General features: G+C 38.9%; 1 protein-coding gene across 1 annotated transcript in view; it reads left to right on the top strand.

The window, feature by feature from the left end:
• The first annotated feature begins 2,320 nt into the window (after nucleotides 1-2,320).
• The window catches only part of capn5b (calpain 5b), a 45,259-nt gene continuing 31,410 nt past the window's right edge, over nucleotides 2,321-16,169 (top strand). Inside the window, exon 1 of the mRNA XM_008282479.1 lies at nucleotides 2,321-2,485. Coding sequence (XP_008280701.1) covers nucleotides 2,321-2,485 — 165 coding nt within the window. The remainder of the gene's footprint in view (nucleotides 2,486-16,169) is intronic.

Below are 16,169 nucleotides of genomic sequence, written 5' to 3'. Positions count from 1 at the left end.
GGGAGGAGCTCGGAGTAGAGCCGCTGCTCCTCCACATCGAAAGGAGCCAGTTGAGGTGGCTCGGGCATCTTTTCCAGATGTCTCCTGGACGCCTCCCTGGGGAGGTGTTCCGGGCGCGTCCCACCGGGAGGAGACCTCGGGGAACACCCAGGACATGCTGGAGGGACTATGTCTTCCAGCTGGCCTGGGAACGCCTAGGGGTCCCCCCGGAAGAGCTGGGGGAGGTGTGTGCGGATCGGGAAGTCTGGGCGGCTTTACTAAGGCTGCTGCCTCCGCGACCCGACTCCGGATAAGCGGGAGAAGATGGATGGGTGGGTGGAAATTCTAATATGACTCTAGTGTGAGAAGTGTTGAAAGTGTGATTTGGTGTTAGCTAATGTTACTATTTTATTCTTGTAGCTTTTCTAAAATTAGTTTAATAAATTTTGAATACTTATGTTGAGGAGTTGTTCAGAGTTCTTGCATGGACAAATTATATTTTATGATGAAAATACTTGAAAGTTGTTTTTCTGTTTCAAAAGAATCTTCAGTTCCAGCCTCTCAATCATGCAGATTTTCTTTGAGGATTTTTCAACTCTTATGTCAGTGATTCCCAGACTGGCTGGTTGAGACCCTTTCATTGATTCAATGGATCAATTTGGCAGGAACAAAAAGAAAAAAACAATGATTCGATACAGAAATTTAAATTTTAGCACTAGACTTTGCTTGTTGTGTTAAATATCAAATAGTTTCACCTCTCTAAGATTCAGAAAATGTATTAAAATGAGATAAAACTTGCAGGCTTTGGACACCTGCAATGAAAGATGCTTCATTTGCCAAGTCCAGAGGACAAACAGAATATAATCAGAAAATGTAAGACATTTTTGCTGTCTTACAGCTCAAACACATGAATAGAGCAGATAATTAGAAGATTAATTGACAATAAACATTACTTTTTTGTCATCACACGATATTAATATCTTTCTTATTCACACGGTACTTTGCATAATAATACAATATAACAAAAAGTGCTTTAAACACTAAAAATGATTAATAACAACCCCTTCACAAGCAGTTATGTAAACCTTATAAAGTTCATAAAGCGTTAAGACAGATAATACATACTAAATGTATAAATAAATAGACCAAAAATTATAATAATAAATGTCACATCTTCCAACTCCACCAAGAAACCTGAAGTAGACATTTAATCAGTATAACCGTGTTTGAAATGTTGTTGAAGCACTCAGTGACCTGAAAGACTTTGACTTCCTGCAATAAATCTCTGGTAACACGTCAATAGTTCTGCTGGCAGACGTATTGATTATGAAGTGACACCTGTAGAAAAGGAAATACGCAAACTGATGACCATGAAAGTTCAGGCATGAATAATTTTGCACATCTGAAAAACATATTGACTCTGCACATATCCAGGTTTTCTTTTTGCTCGGCTCTTATATATAAATATAAGGACTTGTTGTTAATTGTGGTGTGAATGGACAATCATGTCTTTCTACTGACGGAAATAATGACCATTTTTATTTTACATTTTTTTTAAATAAAACATAAACAGTTTGTCAAGGTTCAGATGTTGTTTCATGTGTGCTGGATTCAGAGATGTTAACCAAAATACAACCATACAGCAATACTTTGTCAAAGTAAGCTGAAGTTTAACTTGTTTTTAGTTTAAGTGGCCAAAAAATGTATTATGATTAAGCTTAAAACTGAATGACACGAAGAAAATTTACATTGGCTTAGTGGTATAGATTGCTGTAATTGGTCATAGCATTAAATGTCATGAATACCGGAGAAGCACTTGGCAAAAAATAAATTGCAAGTGTAAAGGTATAAAGGTTTGTCATTTATCCAGTGTCTCAGTATTGATTATACCTTCAATAGCTTCGTCTTAGTTTGCCTCCGCCCTGACTCACCAGTCTCTCTGCATGCCCTGAGCTGATCAATGTGTGCATGGCTCCTTCAATGCATATCAGTGATAATTAGGCCCTGGAGGATATCAGTGAATTGACAGATTAATCATTTTGACCCAGTGAATCCAGGCTGCGCTCGAGGTGGCAGGGCACATCGACTTTCTGTTTCCACTGAGAGCTTTCTCTGTAAAGGTATTAAAGTCTGCTGGATGTGTGCGAGTGCAAGAGCAGATGTGCAGGAAGGAAAATTGGTTTCAAAAATGCCAGGAGAAGCTACTTTTTGAAATAAATAATAGAAGAGCAGGACAATGTGATGTGATTCAAACTGGTGTACATGGAGGATGTGTGTCGTACAGCTCTGGTCTGACTGGTGTGCCTCCTTGTCGTCTGGCTGTGTCCTTCAGGGCTGCAGTATGTTCACTTCAGTGAAGGCCTTCGAGGGGCAGCAGTACTCCACCCTGAAGAGGCAGTGCTTGCAGAGTGGCCTGCTCTTCGAGGACCCCCGCTTCCCTGCCATTGACGACTCGCTCTTTTACCAGGGTAACAGGATTGGACGTGTCGTCTGGAAGAGGCCTCGGGTAGGTTGGTTTGTGAAAAGTTTCAACAGGGAGAAATTGATGGAGATATTTTAGATGTGAAGCTGCTGGTAGATGTTTTTAAAGATTACCCAAAGTTCAAAGTGCAAAAATATTCCATTTATTTAATTTGAATATGCAGTTTTAAAAATTTTACTAGCCCATAGTCTGCCAAACCTCAATTTTTAGTTTTTGCGTGTGTATGGAGAAACAGTTATACAAAAACCTCATTCATCATCATAACCTGTTTACAGTTCCTGCTTGTTGGGCAGATCATATACAAATGGGTGATAAAGTTTAGGAAAAATCTGAATAAACAAGTAGAGAAACATACGGAATGCCACACAGGAACCCTCTAACATACAACTAGACAATTAGCATCTGCTGTTCAGAAATGCTGAGCAGGCCCAGTTAATTATAATTTTGCATCAAGATGGAGCAAGGAAAAGATTTAAGTGACTTTGATAGAGAGGTTCATTGTTGGGGCACAGACGGCAGGAGCTTCAGTCACAAAGGCTGCTCAACTGGCTTCAGTGGCAACAGTGACTATGATGACATCTGCATTTAGATCTATGGAAAAGATATTGGTACCAAATTGTGGTCGACACATTTGATGCTTGTGCATTAAAAAATAGAAGAGTAACTCTCTCTAGATGAGTCATCCTTCAAAATGTTCTCAACAAGTGGGCGAGTGCTTATGCAGCCCAGACCAAGAGAACAGTACAGGCCTGAACTTTAACCCCTGCATTGAGGGAATCTGCTATGGCATGCTTGACATGGTTTGACCCTGAGAGGGAGGGCTCACTGCAAACCAATGCAATGCTATTCTGAGTGATCTCCTTAACTCCTTGTTTAGGGATTTGACTTCATGTCCACAAATCCTTATGATATATGGATTGTTCCCCTGGTGTTCAGTGCGAGGAAATGCATGTTATTACAGATGGGTGGAAACTTCACAGCAGCCATTCGAGGGAGCGTAATCAGGGCTTTCAGTTTTTACCATCTAGTTTTATGGAATATGTGCATGGAGTATAACTGTCACAAATACAGAACCAAAAATACTTGGACAGAAATAAGTCAGGAGGTTTGGGTTTGGTAAAAAATTATGTTGCAGGACGTATGAACCACTACAGTATGTGTGCCCTCTGTATGTTACACAACTAGCATGTATTAAACTAATTAAACTAGTTCCTTTTTTCTAACTACACATTTACACAATTTGACCGTAAACAAACAACTGAACAGTCTGTTAGCTAATTCATTTTTCAAATTTCCTACCACAAAAATTCAGAATTTTCAAAAGGCAAATTTTGGACCAAAAAAAACAACAAACAACAGGAGGAGGAGTTTTGCAAACACAGCAGAGATCACAGAGATTCTCAAAAGGAATAGATAAGAGTTCTGGTTGTGTGAATACGAACACAGAGCTGTGTGGAAATGAGGTGTCATCCAATGATGAAGTATTTCTATCCTGATAGTAGTGCTTGCTTCCAGGATGACAATACTTCCAACCATAGGCCATGAGGGGTCACTGAATGGTTTGATAAGTATAAAAATGCTGACTCATATGATATAGCCTTCCGGGTCAGCAGATGTTAACCCAGTTGCACGGCCATAGGAGATTGTGGACTGTAATGTTAGACAGTGCTCTCCATCACCATCATCAACACACTAAATGAGAGAATATCTTTTGTAAGAATGGTATTCCAAACCTCCAGTAGAGTTTCACAGACCTGGAGAATCAATGCCAAGCTCCACTGAAACTGTTCTGGAAGTGTGTGGTGGCCCACCACCTTACTGAGACACTTTGCTGTTTTATATAAATGTGCCCAAGCAGCATCCAAGACTATTTAAAAGCTGATTGTTAAAAACAAATTGTGTAAGAGGCATGTGCAACGTTTACTCCTCTCTACTAGTAAGAGGTCTGAGGAATAACTCAGCTGAAATCAGCTGTGTTTCTCCCTGTATTACTCTTTAAAAGACTTGAAAAAGCAGCTCCAGTGATTCCAACACGTACAGTCACACAGAAGGAGGAACAAGCTGTTGTCATGTTTATCTGACTCCCGATCAGTTCAACCATTGAAAGATCTGTGTAGGCGAGGGAGCAGCTTGTGTGAGAATCTCTGAAAATGGGCCAGAATTTCATTTTGCATCAGCTACATAGCTAACCCATTATTATTGCCATCAACTACAAGTATTCCTCTGGTGTTTTTGGCAGCTACTAACAGCTTCAGGTGCGTTAACAACATACTCTTTGCTTGTAGCTCAGAAAAACAAAAACCCTACATAAACCTAGTGCCTAATTTGCATGAATTGACAGAGTAGATGCTTCCAGATGCATGTAAATACTGCCTGGGTACACTCTTAAGTTATCTTTATGTCTGTTTTAGCTTATGGAGCGCCAGGGCCGGCCCTGACCAATTTGGTGCCCTAGGCAAGATTGTAGGTGGCACCCCCTAGCATCACAGTGAATTTCACTCTTAACTTTCATACAGGAACACAAACTGTATGCATGTAGTCAAGCTTTTATTTAAGTAGAAACAACACACTAAATAAAACTGAAGAAACAAGTGACCTAAATTAAAAATACAATATAAATAAGGCATTGTTCAAATATAAAAAATGTTCTATAGCTTGTTCATTTATTTTCTACTATCTACAAAACAAGGGGCTGTGGACCACAGATATATATAATAAAGGCCTTTATTATATATATCTATGCTGTGAACCACATAGGAATCTGATGTAGAGCTGCTCTGATTTTATTTGAAATAATTTTTGATAAAATGGAAGATTTTTAGTTTTGATGTAAAAGGTCTCACTTGTTGAATAAAAATGTGAATGACCTGTTTGTCACTCATTGTCAGTTACTTAGTTTAACTATGAAGCTATAATGTCCCATTTTAAGATGGAGAGCTCAAAAGTTCAAAGGTTGGTTTGTTGCCAACCCACATTTACAAAAGAGGTGAGATCAGTGCAGGTTCTTTGTTGATCCATTAACTTAACAAGGTTGTCACCAGAAATGTTTGACAGCGTAGCGAGGGGTGTCTTAGTGATACTCCCTGGCTAACTGCAGTGTATTCAGGCAAATATTTAACCACATCGTCTTCGCTGCTATTCGTTATTGAAGACGATTCGCTAACGTCTTCGCTGCTAACGTTAGCAGCTAAGACGCTAACATGACGTCTTTGCTGCTAATGGTAGAGAAGCTGCATTGGCGCTTGTTGATAAATATTTGCCTGAATACATGTAAGTTAGCCGGGTACGATCAATGTGGAGAAATGATCATTTTCCTGTTACATACTCTAGAAAACAACGTATCGGCCCAATTTGCAGCATAATTTTTTCCGGCAGCAGTGTAACGGGCTGTTTCTCTGTTATAACTGCTTAATGTAATTAATTCCATCGCATTGACGTTACCGTACCTGTGTCTTTTTCCCATTTTTCTTCCTCTTCTTTCCTTCCCACGCTATTTTACTCTCTTCATAATGTATAAGCCAATCTGCAATCTGCAGCCAAATACTGCCTGTGCATTCCGGATTCCTGCCACTTCCCCTGCTCCGCTTGTGGCGCCCCCCGTGTATGTCGGCGCCCTTAGCATTTGCCTATACTGCCTATGCCTAGGGCCGGCTCTGTGGAACGCTGGTAGTTGAACTTATTCTTTGTACTATATGGTTTTGACATATTCCCTTGTCCCCTTCAAACGTAAGTAATCGCTGATGTGGGACCAGGTTTCAGTTAATCTAGATCAGGGGTCGGCAACCCGTGGCTCCGGAGCCACATGCGGCTCTTTCATATCTCTGCTGCGGCTCCTTGTGGTTTTGGAAAATAAAGATTGAGTATTTTAATTGAAATGTATTTTATTTTAGCTCGTTAGTTTTTAAAATGTAATTCTAAATTTGAAGATGTTTGTGAACTTCTAACATTCAAAATAAAACGTGTTTAATTTTTTTGTCGCTCAAAATATGCGTCACAACCACCAATGTGCAACACCCGCCAACACATGCAGCGTTGCCAACAGCTAAATCTGGCACCTTTCCAAATCCTCTTGGTGATTTTTTTATTTTTTTTGGCAAAAGCGACTCGCAACAAATCTAGCGACTCTTTCTGGTGTTACTGGAGACTTTTCTGGTGTTTTGGAACTCTGACGTGAAAACATGTACCGTTCTGCAGTTACTGTCCTCACCGAGCAGTGGTGGTGCCGTGAGCTGTTCCCCGTCCCAAAACGCTCACAAGCGGTCAGCGGTCTGGAGCAGTAGTCCCAGCTGCAGTCAGAAGGACAACCAGACCTCAGTTTAGATTAGATAGAACTTAGATTAGATAGAACTTTATTGATCCCTTTGGTAGGGTACCTCAGGTGGATAATTTAAGTTTTTAAGATAATTTTTTTATTTCATAAATACAAGGAGGACTCAAATAGACGTTGAGTATTTTATTTGAAAGTAACCTTCAACCCACCGTCTTTTTTTATTTTTTGGAGTTTAAAATGTTTTTGTTGCATGCAGAAATAAGCATTTGTTTCCTTAGTAGCAGTTCATTGATTTCATAAATGCAACACACTATCGTTTTTTATACATAGCATACAGGTTAAAACAATATATGCAGTGTTATCTTCATTTAAGATGTCAGAAGGGTTTTGTGGTTCCCAGTGTTTTCTTTCCTGTGGGAAATGGGTCCAAATGGCTCTTTGAGTGTTGAAGGTTGCCGACCCCTGATCTAGACTCTGTTTCTTTGTTAACTCACAGATAGATGTCAGGTCACAGTTACTGCTAACTGTTAATTGTAAATGCTGAAGTGCCTAAGTGATCCTTCCAACGTTCTTGGCAGCTATTAAACAGCTTGAGGAGCATCACTTACACTCTGTGCAATAGAGCTTACACTGATGTTTGCGTAGCCTGAAAAAACAGATTGCTGTGGTGAATTTGTGTGTAGATCTACAAGGTCAGATCTGGATTTTATCCTGACACAAGACTCTTGACCACTGACTGCACTGTTTGTTTTCATGCGTTCAGAATCATTTAATCCTTAACATACTCTCGTAAACAAAATCTCAGTGTCTGGTCAGTCAGTTAGGCGCAGGTGATCCCCTGCAGAAATATGTCATTTTATAAAACTGGACTTTAAAGCATCAACATCATGGACCTATCAGTGCCAAAGGTCCCTGCAGGAGAGGAGTTTGATGACCTACAGCATGTTTAATCATTTATAATTTACCACTTACATCCATAGTAATCAGTCACTGCTCCGCTGCACTCCTTAGTCTCCTTGTATGCATGTTTTGGAGACAGATGATATCAAATGCAGGGCCTCAGGATTTAGAGAGCTGAGTCCCCTGCCACTGTTATCCCCCTCACACAGCAGGCTGTGGTTCTGGATGGTGTAACCTCCTTCTGCCTGTGTGCCGCTGCAGCGACAGCCAGCGTGCATTGCCATGGAAACTGGGTCACACAGATTATATGTTTTCGTCTGTGCTGATGTCAGTCATGCAGACTGAGAACTGGAAGATGTCAAGAGGAGGAAAAAGCAGGAAGAGCATCCTTTTCATTTTCACCAGGACACGATTTGTGCTGTCGCTGACGGAGGTTTACGTCAGGAGGTCAGGAACCCCAGACAGGCATTTTTGAGAAAGATTTCTGTTGAAGCATGTGTATGGGAAGCTTGGCATTGCTGACTTGGCTTTAAAATTTAAATTTCTAAATTGTGCCTATTTTTAGTACATGCAACATTTGATAAGATGAGGAGGTACATCATTAATTGAAAGGTTCTGGAAAGAATTTGCGGTGCACTGTATGTGGTGTCCAGCACAGTGCAGTTTTCAGTGTGTTTGTATGGGAAAATATACACAAAAAATCAGTTTATTCCAGTGGAACTGCTGTGATTAGTGGGTTTTCTCAAGAGGGTGCAAGGACATCCACTCTTTTTTAATTTTTTATTTGCACTGAGTTGAACTTTGTCTTGTAAATGTACACCATTGACCAATCATGAGCCAGCCTGATAGTGCTGAGCTTTGCAAATTGGATACTGCAAGAGTTTCCTAGTTGTGGTTCATTATTTACTTTTATTTTGATATCTTCTATGGTACTACAAACCTCTACACCAAAAGATAAATGGTTTGCAAACAGAGGTCAAATGTTTATCTTTTAAGTGTTGCTGACTGATGGATCTTAATTTCATCATAACTGTGATATGAATAAGTGAGCTAAAAAACTGCCTGAAATGCAGTAAATAAAAAAATAAAATTATTTGCAAACATATGACCTATCAGATGGAGCGATGGTTATGTTGGCCAGAGATTCACACTGTTTGACGAGATAGATGAAACCCCAAAAGAGAAAATCTAAGAATCTAAAATGCCAAAATTCAAAAAAACAAACAAAATTTTAAAAAAAGATGAAAGCTACTAGAATGTCCATATTGAATCAAGTGTTATTCATTGATTCTTTTCATTCATTCAGACTTTATTTAAACTCAATACATTAAAGTTTGGAGAAAACCTTTGCAGTCTTGCTGAGTAAGAAAACAATAAATGTAGACACACAAAACTTGGATAAGAATGACAATAAAAATATTTAAAGGTAACATTTTAAAACCTTAAATTATATTTAACGCATTTAAAATGTGCTGTATATAACTGTTGTATAATATCTATAGTAATTCACAAGCTCCTACTTAGAGTAGTACCACAAGCCTCTATCACCAAATATTTCTTCAATATATACTAATGAATTTCACAGTGTTATGCTGGCATTAGTAAGCCTTATTACAAGAGTTGGATGTAAACTGACAAAAAAGCCAGACGACAAAACAAAACACTAATTAACTTAGTAATACTGAATCAGTGGAAACCATAAGTACACGTTGAATTCGTTCTCTCTCTTCCAAATGGTTATTGAAGGCTCGCTCTCAGTGCACTGTTTTATTCAGGGGAGAGTCCATGATAATGGATTTAAACATTGAACTACTTAGGGGCAGAGTAGCTCTGAGACAATGGAATGTTCAGAACAATCAAAATTTAATGAAGTTCCTGACAAAAGCTCTTTTAAAACACTCCCATTCATTCTACAGTGCATTTTTGTACAATGTTCAATATTTAGATGCTTATAGATTGTGTATACAATATGGTTGTATGACTCTGAGTAGATGCTAGTAGTAATGCTGCAACGATTAATCAGTTCATTGATTCGTTAACTCTTAATTTAATCGCCAACTATTTTGAAAATCAATTAATTTGAGTTACAGCTAATATGTTTTACATCTGTACCAGGTCCTTGTAATTTAGTGTTGTTTTAGCTCTACATACAGTCAGTGTTGGAGTGCAGTTATGCAGATTTCCCACACAGATTTCTATAAATATCCAAATGCAAACACAAATTTCACTGTCTTTCACAGCCTTAAAAAACTTTGGAAAATGTTTGTCTTCTTAAAAGTCTGGCAGCAGCAGTCTGATATGTAGCGAACGCTTACAAAAACCCAGAATCATCCAAACTAGTAAATTGTCATTGTGGATGAATTCCAGCTCCCTGAGGGACTTTCCGTTTGTATCATGTGGAACTTCTGAATTTTCAGTCTTCACCAATAAAAACATGGCAGTGATGTTTTGTGACTAAAAAGAAAGGGGAAGAAACTATTGTTAGTGCCAATTCACAACATATGTCATTTTAATAGCTTTTCATATAGTAGGGTAAAGATCTTAAATCTAAACGTTAGAGATAACCTTTTTATTTAAATGTTTGAATTTGATTTTGGACTTCCTTTTTTGGAAAACTGCTTTTCTGGGGCCTTTCATCATCAACTCTGTTGAATTTCTATTATTGTTTTATAAAATTATTGAGGGACATCCAGTCTCAGAGCTCCCTGACATTTGTCCTTTATATAAAACAAATGGAAGTAAGGTCCTGATAGTCTGGGGCACAGTGTGATCTTTGCTTCAAGCTTCCCATACAGACAGATTGCTGTGGTATTGGAAGGATATTTTGACTTAGGAACATTGACACTTAATGGCAGATTATTTTTACAGTACAAATGACAAATTGCTGACTTTGACATTACTTACATCTTTGAAAAATGAAGATATCAGACCCACTTTTAGAGCTTAAGTGCTCTTTATGACTGAAAATAATCTGCCATAAAGAGCACTTCACAGCAGATTATTTTCAGAGTACAAATTAGTACAAAATTTAGTACAAAAGTTATACTTACATTTTGACATATTTAGATTGGGAAAAAAAGGATCTTAGACCACATTTGAAAGCTTAGAGGACAAAAACACAGAGAGGCAGCCATTTTCTGAGGAAAGAGCCTTGTTCCTCACCACATCTCTCAGGACTTCTGCTAGTAGTGTTTCCTGCTGGAAAAGCTCCGTTTTGCCTGTTGGATCGCTCAATAAACTAGAATGATTCTGAAGCGCCTGTTAAATAATTTGCTTGAAAGAGGAAAATGGCCTGTAATGGTTTATAAGTTTTACATTGCTGCTCACAATGGAAATACCAAGACGTGAGAGACTGCGTTATTAGCACCGGGGTGAAGGCTCACAGGCTTAAACCCCATCAGAGGTTGTTGTGCTCGCTGTTATCCTTGCTCAGATGCGTCTCAGCAATATTTATGGCTGCTATGAAGTCCCAGTGGCAGAGCATGCAAGCTCTAATAAAGTGAGCCTCCTCTCGGTCTGTCTCATGTTGTCTTTCAGCCTGTCTGTCTTTCTCCTGCTGCCTTTCTCCTCTACTAGTTTGTGATTATTTATATCTTAACTAGGCTGTGTTGGAGCAGTAAGATGATATGTACTGTGAGACAATGGAGTACCTTTTGTGCCAAGGTTAGCTACCTCGGTGCAAAACCTTTAATACACCTTGGAAATTGTGAATGGGACCTTGCACTGTAGGAATGTAGGTTTTATTTTTTATTTTTTGAGTTTCTGTGTTGAAATACTTTTCAAGTGTCGAATTGACCATAGCTCTTACTGCAACAGTTCAGGCACTCAAATGCTGTCGATAAGAAAAGACTCTGTGCTGTTTACTCTCAAGTGTAAATCAAATAAAAGATTTTAAAAAATGTCCATTAAGGTAAGTGCAGCATTTTCATAATTGAATTAAATAATCCATCCAAGCCAGCACTGAACCTTCAACTTTAGAAATGCACAAAGAGCATTGCCTTTCACTCTTTAGCCAGCACTGAGAACAGCCATCTTGTTTAAATAAACTTTCTGCAAATTATTACTGGACAAACACAGTGAAAGGGTTGTTTAATATATATAGTTTATATATACAATATATACAAAGAAAGTGCAGCTTCTGGCTGTGCAGGAAGTCAAATTAAAAGATGTATTGTAGGTTAACACATTGTACAAGATTATTAAAATCGCATAGTGGCTGCTAACTCTGCTAGCGAATGATAGCTGATAAACAGCTGATGGACTGCCAAAATATTTCCTTGTCAAATTATTGTTCCAGGAGCAAATATGCCAACATAAATAAACTTCAGACAGGGAATGCAGGCTGTACTGAACTAAGGAAGTTGTTTGCTGAACCAAAATGTCCTCTTGAAAATGGTTTGAGACAAATACACTTACTGTTACACCAGTAGTGTAAGAGACAATTCAGTTTTACTGCAAAGATGTCAGCTAAAAAGAGGAAAAAGAGATTTTTATGTAGAATAAAGTGTGCTTAGCTTCAATTTTCCACTGAACAATTTGGTATAGATAACTTGACTAAACTGTTTGGAATTGTTTAGAAATTTGACAGATTTTATTTGGAACTTTAGACACAATAGTGTTAGAACTGGTTCTAATTCTGTAATGAAGTTTTAATAAACCCGAATCTCCCTTTAAGTGTGTGTGTCCACCAAAGCACCTTTTCAGCTGAGACGCTTTGGTATGATATGTAAAAACTGTAGAAAGAATGTGTCTCTTGTACCGATCAGCTGGCTGATTCAACTGACTGCTGCTTACCTGGTAGACCTATGGCGAACAAATTAGTTTTTATGTTAACACTGCAGTAGTCTGTGGATGTCATCCGGTATGTGCATGAATACTGAGAGACCAGCAGTACTAACGTTTCCCACATTGTTGTTTAGTTGTTGTCCAGGGCTTGTATAAGAAGAATAGGATGTGACAGTTGTTTGATGTAGTTTTTGTCATGCCCACCCTTGACTGTGATTGCACAGTTTAAATGTCTGCAGAACTTATTTGTTTGGCTGCACCACTCTAACGTTCTGCTGTAACGGAAAGAAACGCTCTTGAAACCTATGGCAGTTGTTGTGGGTGGAGCTAAACCAAGGATATGACTTAAGTTTTCCTTTATACTGCTGACAAGTGGAATTTTTTTTAACACAGAAAGACTAGCAATGTGATTAAAATACATAATCTTGGCCTTACTGCATGATCCAGAGCATCACCAAAACTTTAAATTTTCAGCGTGGTAGGTTGCTGCCCAGAGGTGGTTATTGTTGTTTATCATAGCAAAGAAAATGGTGGTGAGTGCAGCATTTTATCTGAAATTGAAATTTTTAGAACTCTCTGTGACCAGAAAGATATTCCAAGCACTCTGCTCTTAATGCAGAATCTACACTTATTACCTCCTCACACTGCTGCCATTTTTCGCTTTGCGTAAATACGTGGAGCTCCCATTGTATCAATGGAAAAATATGCCACCTACTTCACTGTTTTTTTCCCTTCCAAAAAATGTGCTATACCACTAGATTTTATCCATAATGCTAGTTTTTAACTGATGAAAAATTAAACTTGAAATCCTTTATTTGCTGAAATGGCATGCATCCACTGTCTTTAAAGGTACTTTATGGAGTTGTTGACCACTGGTGGTCCTGTGGAGCAATGTTTTAGTTAAAGTAGTCACCATCAGTATTGTACACTGACAGCAAATTGATACTTGATGGCACCAAGACATGTAGGCAGGGAAAGAGAACGCTAATTAGCAAACTTCGATGTAAATAAAGCAAGCTTTTAAATATTCTTAAAAGTTGGATGATACTCCACATTTTATTCTCTGTGTTTTCTCACTTGTGGCTGGTTGTGTGTTTGTACAAGGGGCTGTGATTCCCCTTGCAAGTTGATGAATGGTGCTGAGGAGAGCTATGAAGCTGGCTGAAAGGTTCTCAGTAGCTGGGTAAATGATTAGGCTGTGCTCAGCCACAATATTCACATTACTTCAGTGTCTGCAGGCCCAGGCACTGATCGATACTCTATTATTCCTCCACCTAAGCCAATCCCTCGATGGCAGGCCACCACAGGGAGCCCAGCGCCGCTGCTCAGACTCCACCAATCAGTGCTGTTGCGGACAAGGAGAAGAACGTGATTAGATAACTTAACTTGCACACAGTTCCACAGTGGAACGACATCCAAACATTGCTTCACACTGTCGTGGTGACTCGCACGTACAGACACAGTTGAGTCAGGAAGCAGTTTGGTGCTGGTCTGTAAGGTGAGAGGAGGCTGCTGGAAGAGACTGCAGGCCTCCAGGGAGCACTGCAGTGGTCTCTGCTTCTGATTAAAAGTTTGCTTTTGCAGCATTCAGCTTTGCAGAGTCAGCAAATGACTGACCTTGGTTATGTCCTGTGTGTATCTGTCATCGTGTGTGCATATGCTGTGATCTGCCTTTATGTACATACACATGACCTGTGAAAGCTGATGCCAGTACTGATGTTTATGATTAAAGCTGCAGGGTTGGCGAGAGCCTATCCCAGCCCACACTGGACGTATTGCCAGGTTATCACAGGGCTAACGCGCTGACAAATACATTCACACTTACATTCACACCATATCTTCAGTCTCCGCTTCGCTTCCAGCTGCAGTGTTTGGACTGTGGGAGGAAACCATCGCTCTCTGAGCTAAAACAATATGCAGACTTAACACAGAAAAGCTTAAGTGGGTTTCTGATGCTAAAATCTGTCCAAAATTCAAAATATTCATTTTGCGAGATTCTAATTTTGTTGGGTGTCTCTGACCAAAGTCCAGTTTATTATAGTAAATACGTTTAATAGAACTTAATCTAGTTAGATGACTTGATTACTAAAGTAGAACTGTGATTAATTAGTGGTTTCATTATTTATTAATTTGAAGATGATCAGTTACTGAACCACAAAAATTCCTTTAAAAAATGTATTTATTTACTCTAGAAATAAAATGCAGCTTTTTTTCCCTTAACTTTTTCTTTGGTTAACTACATTCTTACAAGGTTCTATATACTACATTAAATGTCCAACTGTGACTTTACCGCTTCTCACTAAATTGCATATATTGCCAGGAGGTAAGAATTTTTATACCTCCTTTTTTTTTTTTTTTTACATTATTTGTTTTAATCTATCTTAGCCTTGTGCATCTCCTCCATTTTCTTTGTGTTTACGCATAGCTGTTATGTAGCTAATATAGCTGTTATTGTAACACAAGTACTAAAGTTCTTCTTCTGGTGTTTAAGGTGCTTTAAGGTGCATTGTCACTGCGCTTCGGCCTGGAGAAATGCTGACCTTATTGGCATGCAGCGCGGGAAAATAACATTGATTACAATCAGATTTGGCAAGCACATGCACATGTGTGGCTGTAAGCAACATTGATTCATCATATCTTGATTTAATGTGGATGCTAAAAATTTGTTAGGCATACAAGAGATAAAACCATCAAAGCTGTGGTCAGAAAATCGGCTGACGTCGTGTCCTGTGTGTGCAGTTGGTGTCGGTGCCGCTGTGTGTTTGTTGCATGAATAAATGCTCACATGCTCTCTCGCCCTATCTCCCTCTTTTACTTTTCTAACCCTAGTTGAGTGCTGCGAGTGTGTAAAGATAAAGAGCTGTTAAGTGGTGCTGTGCTTTCCACTGTCTGTTGAGTAATGGCCGAGGTGCCCATCGACCCGCCGGTCCCATAAAGCAGAGATCAGCAAACAGACGGACTGTTCAAACGCAGACCACTGCAGGCAGAGCTCTGCAGGATGTAGGAAAGATTAAGTTGTTCTGTGTGTTCTGTTGGGCTGGTGTTAACCGTAAATTAAGAATCAGATATTGGCCAGTCACAGAGTTGATCGGTATGATGCAGTTTGTTCAGTTTTTATTGAACTTTTATTATAAAATCAATACGTCATGATGTGATATTAACCTCAGAATCTATTAAACGCAAGTATGAATGATGATATTTGTCTAGTGATGGTAATATGTGATGATCTGAATATTATTACCATTTCATTTGTGTAGTTTCTGACATAAAATAGACTCCTTACGATATTAAAAACTTTATGAATATCAAAACAAAGCAAAAGACAGCTTTTTAACATGTTATTTTTGGATTCAAGCCTCTGGATTTACATTTCCATGGCAACAGTGGGCTCACATTTGCGAAATGGTGTTGCTCGTCAAGTCATTGTATTTTTTTTGTATTGAACTTTTAAAACAACAGCCATTGCACCAAAATCTTTTCAAGTCGAAGAAAGAAAAAGAGCAAGAAAAAAAAAACACATAATTGATGGTATTAAGTTGTTTGTTTGTTTGTTTGTTTGTTTTTCTTTCTTTCTTTTTTTTTTTTTTTAAGCCTTTTTGCATTTATTAGATAGGACAGTCAAAGGAGAGACAAGAAAGTGGGGGAAGGGTTGCAGCAAAGGGCCATGAGCAGTATTCGAACCCATGGCCGCTGCATCAGAAACTATAGCCCCTGTACATGGGTCGCCAGCTCAACCAGGTGAGCTATAGCTGC

This window comes from Stegastes partitus, unplaced genomic scaffold, assembly GCF_000690725.1.
Source record: "Stegastes partitus isolate 25-593 unplaced genomic scaffold, Stegastes_partitus-1.0.2 Scaffold273, whole genome shotgun sequence".
Classification (NCBI taxonomy): domain Eukaryota; kingdom Metazoa; phylum Chordata; class Actinopteri; family Pomacentridae; genus Stegastes; species Stegastes partitus.
The sequence above is the reverse complement of the archived record's forward strand: the minus strand, read 5'-3'. Positions and strand labels throughout refer to the sequence as shown.